Source organism: Penaeus japonicus, unplaced genomic scaffold, assembly GCF_977035675.1.
Source record: "Penaeus japonicus unplaced genomic scaffold, GWHDUDI00000001_assembly GWHDUDI00000010, whole genome shotgun sequence".
NCBI classification, from domain to species: Eukaryota; Metazoa; Arthropoda; class Malacostraca; order Decapoda; family Penaeidae; genus Penaeus; species Penaeus japonicus.
Genome location: NW_028234412.1, coordinates 39,450,849 through 39,455,848, shown reverse-complemented (window position 1 = coordinate 39,455,848; position 5,000 = coordinate 39,450,849). Strand labels below are relative to the sequence as shown.

At 49.3% G+C, this 5,000-nt stretch overlaps 2 protein-coding genes across 2 annotated transcripts in view; one reads left to right on the top strand and one right to left on the bottom strand.

The window, feature by feature from the left end:
- Window positions 1-5,000, top strand: part of LOC122246560 (procollagen-lysine,2-oxoglutarate 5-dioxygenase 1-like) — a 133,240-nt gene that overhangs the window by 87,262 nt on the left and 40,978 nt on the right. The gene's annotated exons all lie outside the window — the stretch shown is intronic.
- Window positions 1-5,000, bottom strand: part of LOC122258813 (immunoglobulin domain-containing protein oig-4) — a 25,236-nt gene that overhangs the window by 9,853 nt on the left and 10,383 nt on the right. Inside the window, exons 2-3 of the mRNA XM_043025042.2 lie at window positions 4,701-5,000; window positions 3,934-4,104 (exon numbers count right to left, since the gene is read on the bottom strand). The exon at window positions 4,701-5,000 is cut by the window's right edge and continues 556 nt beyond it. Of these exons, the coding sequence (XP_042880976.1) occupies window positions 3,934-4,104; window positions 4,701-4,763 (234 nt within the window). The 5' untranslated portion in view covers window positions 4,764-5,000. The remainder of the gene's footprint in view (window positions 1-3,933; window positions 4,105-4,700) is intronic.

Genomic DNA, 5,000 nt, shown 5'->3' with positions numbered 1-5,000 from the left:
TGGGTGGGAGGGAGGGCTTCAGGAACACGTGAAGGATGAGGGACTGAAGGACGAGGGAGGGAAAGGTTCAAAGGACACGATGCGAGGGGCGAGGGACCCTAGGGACAGGGGAGGAAGGACTCGACGGAGGGAGAAGGAGGACGGTGCAGCGGAGCGATATTTATCAGAGGGGAAAAGGTTATCGCGAGTATCAAAGAGAAGCGCGACGCCCACAATAAAACACACGTCCGCGGGCGTGATTGCTTGTGTGGCGTTGAATGGCTTACTCCGTGCACGCGGAAGGGCGCACCTCCAAGCGAAAGCTGGGGAAGGAACGGGAAGAGCGAACAGAATGGAAAAGGGAGACGATAACTAACATTGTGAAAAGAGGATAGCTCTCGAAAAGGGAAGGCGTTGAGGGGGAGCAGTGGGCGGCGCAGCGGAGGGTGCATAGAAGAATGCACAGCTGTGAACAAGGAACAAGGAGGGGGAGGCGGCGAATGGAGGGAAAGGGATTGGGTTGCGAAGGGAATTAGGGAGGTTAAGTTAGAACAAAGACGGAAGTCGATCGGCTATGTGTACATCAGCGTCTCCCCGTCAGCAGAGGATGCAAGGCCTCGGTGCCCGTGAGGCTACTCGGCGCTTGGAAAAGCACATGATGTATTACGTGGCGTCGCCATCTTCAGGTCCCGGGAGACAGCTGTGCTTACAGGGGAAAGCTGAAAGCTGCCCCTCATGTGCTAAACTGAACATGACGGCAGGCGGGGAAAAAATGTCAAAACCGTCCTAGTAAGCAGGTTTGCCCATATTGATTGCTCAGACTATGCAATCATTTGCTCTGTCACTATCTCGTATGTGGAAACGGATTCCTTTTTTATTTAATCAGCTTCTTTGCATGTTTTTTTTTTTTTCGTGTGTGTGTGTGCACTGCTTGACCCCATTACACACCTCGGTACTTCAGATACACGTTTGCAGAGGGACAGAGTAATTGATTTATTCTTCCTCATGGAGAAGCAGCCACTCGTGCAGGGCAACACCTTTGCCCATCTTGTCGGACGTGCGGCAACAGTCACGACGGGTTTCGTCACTTGAGACTCTTGTTGCACGCTGCACACGCCTCGGCTTAATCTTTAGCCTCTCAGACCTCGCCGTCTCAGTACAAGTGTTCATTCACGACCTGCGTGGAGTCACTTGAGCGACTTTTGTGTTCCAATTTCCCTCTGCCATTGTCCCCAAGACTTCCGGATTTACCTGCGCTTTTTTTGCGCTTTTTTTGCGAGGCTGCGTGCCACCCCTCGCGCTGCTCATGATTCCATTTGTCTTTTATTATATTCCATTGTTTCTTTTGGGGAGACGCCATTTCGAAGTCGGCTGAGCCATGCAAATTGAAGAAAAGACTTCTTGTAAAAGGTCAGAGTAAAGCGGAGAATAGGAGAAGAGGGTGTGGAGAGAAATGGGAAGAGCGAGCGCGAGGGTGCATGGCAAAGAGAGAAGGAAGAACGGAGGGGCCGGGAATTATAATTGGTTTGACGAAGTGTTAAGGATTTGCGCACACACTACTGCACGGGCGCGAGGGCGAGGTATATAGGAATCGGTCTCCCGGATAATGAAAGATGTCAAGAAAGGGCGTGTTGCCTCGCTTCCTCTGCTTCTTTCTACTTTTCTTTTTCTTCTTTTTTTTTTTTTTTTTTTTTTGATCACTAATAAAGGCCAGATGTCGGGAAAGGAAAGAGAAAAGGGTCGAGTTAGAAGTTTTGTTTTCTTGCGTCTCCCTTAGGGCCGGTCGGAGGCTATGAGGAGTATTGATGGCGGTTCCATGAGAGGACAGACCTTGTAGGATATTCAGTAGCACTCATGGCGCTCAGCCAGGGGGTTTCTGCTCCTGCTCCTGTTCCTTTTCCTGTTCCACGTCGTCTATGGCCCGTCCCTCATAACCCCAGCCCTTCATTCTCTCGGTTCACTTCGCCCTGTAAACCAACCGCGGAAACAATGTAAACTGTTCAGGGAAATTCGGTTTGCTTAGCTAACCCGTGATTGAAATTGACTTGATTTCTAGAAGAAGAAGAAGAAAAAAAAATAAGATTAAAATCTCAGTCTCTACAAAGCGTTCTTTCTTTCTTTCTCCCGTTCGTTGGATGACTTGAACGTTGCTGGCACGAGCGTGGCCATTCAAAAGTTCTAATCAAGAAAGTAAATAATCCCATTCAAAGAAAAGGACTTCCTGTTTCAAGCTATTTGTTGTGATAGCATCAAACATTTACCAGATGGCTCAGACAGACAGGCAAATATTGAATGGCTGCGTTATTAATAAGGCCAAAAAAATCTGTGATGATCGATTCGTAGAGAGAGAGAGAGAGAGAGAGCCTTTTGCGTGCGCCTTCGCGAGGGAGAAGACGCCACGCCACGCCACGCCATGCGCCTCTCGCTCCGTCGCGTCGCCAGACTGGGACCGACGCCGGGGTTTTTCCGAAGGTGAAGAAGACCGTATTTCCCGCGACTTCGGACTTTTTTGGTGTTCAATAAATGTTCTTTTTGAAATAGCAGAATAGTGACAGAAGTTTACGTTTCCGAATGCGCAAAAATTGTGCTCCGTATATGGAAAAAATGTTGGGTGTAACCCGAGCACTCGTCGATTTTTCGGGAGATGAAGTATCCCAGTTGTCACCTGGAAGGCCTAGGGTGCGAGGGAGAGCAAAGGTGGACCGTGGGAGCGGCAGAGGGGGCGGGGGAGGACCCACCGGCGAGCTCAGGGCGGTGGAGCCTAGAAGGGCGGGGGTCAGTCAGCTCTGCCAGATTCGTGAGTGACCCCAGGTTGGCCAAACATTTAAGCGCTATTGATCTTCCTTGGTTGTGGCAGCAACTCTCACAACTCTCCACTCCCCAGCCTCAACCCGGGACCCTTCCTCGCCCCGTCCTCTTCCTTATCCTTCTACCGGAGAACCCCCCCCCCTTCCCCCGGGGGATGCGGGAGGGTTTCGTATCCGCCGTAGCCTGAACCCTCGACGGACTTCTCCTGATTCGCTGGTTACTGAGGATTCTCTCTCAACCCCGTATTATCCGTTAAATTCAACTTTCCGCTCCAATTAAGGGTTACCTCATAGTTATGTTTTTTTTTTTTTAAATGTGTTCCGAAATTGATGATCTGATTTGAAATATATCGAAAGCTGTAGTTGTAACCTAACTTTGCCTGAAGCCTGTACCTCGGGCCGTCCCACAGTGGCCTGCTGGGCGCAAAGAATGGCCTTTACCTCTTCGTGTAGGATCTGCACCCCGGGGTAAAACGCCGAGTGTCCCACCCTGTGTTATTCACATCCGATTAGTAACTCAGGGAAAATATTCGCTGTCCTCAGCTCCCTCTTCGTCCTTCCCCTTCCCTGTTCTGCGGGATTACGACCTCCAGGGAAGTCTGGAGAAGAGCAACAGAAGTTGATCTGGACTGAGAGCCGAGGAATACTGGATCCTTCTGGAGGAAACGAAGAAAAATATATCTTTTTCCTCTACTGTGAGCCGTCAAAGATATTTTTGATTATTGATATTTGTACATTGATGTTACTTGTCTAATTTATTTGCGATTGTTTATCAACGAGATGTTTTGTTGTTGTTTTTTTTTGTAGAAAATTGCAACTCGCATCAGTATACTGAGAAAGCTTATCAATATACTGAGAACTGAAGTCTGAGGGTAACACGCGTATCTAACAGCAACATCACAGCCTGCATGAAAACACCTAATGTATAACAAGAATACCGATAGTTAGTTAATTAAACACACAAAAAAATATTGATTAGACTCTGTTTCCCTCTATTTCAAAAGCCTCCCCATGTAGTGTGAGTCAGCGTGTTAGCACATTAAAGGATCGAGCGTCAGAGATGTTACGGTTAGTCGTAAATGGACGCCCGCCCCCTCCCCTCTCTCCCCCCCCCCCCATATGTCCTATCCTTGGCACAGCTACTTACCCCGTGGTTCAACCTGCGGCTCTTCTTGAGGACTCCATCCTCGGTGTGTGTGGGCTGGCGGTGGCGGTAGATCTTGGGCGGGTGACCCCACACGGGCGCCGTCAGGACCTTGTGACCCCAAAGACCCGCGGACGAGTACGAGTACCTCCCTGAAGTCCCCGTGGCCTCGTTCTGTGGAGTGGCCTCTGAGACTTTAAGACGAGGACGTGCTGTTATCCGACGAGTGCGTTTTGTCTTGGTAAGGAACGCTTCATGCTTATTATGTCAAGGATTCGGTTACGATTCCTTGAGATGAAATCCGAAGGCTGATTAAGTGGATTACTGTTTAATAGGAGTCATTATTAGGACAGTTTAATGGAGGCATTATATCAAGATAGATCATCGGGAGTAAAGGAGTAAGAAGTTATGATATTTTGCTTATTAGTGTTTATTTCATTTTAGTGTTTGTTATTCATGGTATTGCTGAGTTATGCTGTTATAATGGGTTTTGCAACATTGATGCCATTATTATATCCTCCTTAATTTCCTTGACTGCATATTGATGTGCATTGTGAACAAACACCTCTTATCTCTTATCAACATTTTGTTGGCGTCGAGAACTCACATGTAAAATAAACATCAAGTATAACTATTCATTGTTATAACCTTCACCTGACCTGCTTCGGTATGCATAAAAATGACTACTGCAATATCTTGCACGAAGCAGGCAATCAAAGCACATTTACCACAATTAACACACGGACTTACACGTGCGGGCGCCCACTCACCTGGACGGGAAGGCAGAGCATAGACAAGAGTAGGGAGAGCAACGCGAAAGATATTGTGTTCATGGTGGTGGCGCTCGAGGTCGAGGTCGAGGCGGGAGCTGGGCCTCGAGGCGGGACTCGGGGAGGGCTGCGGCGCGGGTGGACGGCCGGAGGGGCGGGGCGGGGCGGGGCTGGGCGTGGACGGAAGATGCTTGTGGCGAGAGAGGGCGACCGATCCGGCCAGAAGGCGGTCTTGAAGGCGGGTGGTGTGGCGGTCGGAAGATCGGAAGATCGGGAGATGGAGTGATGGCACAGATGCTT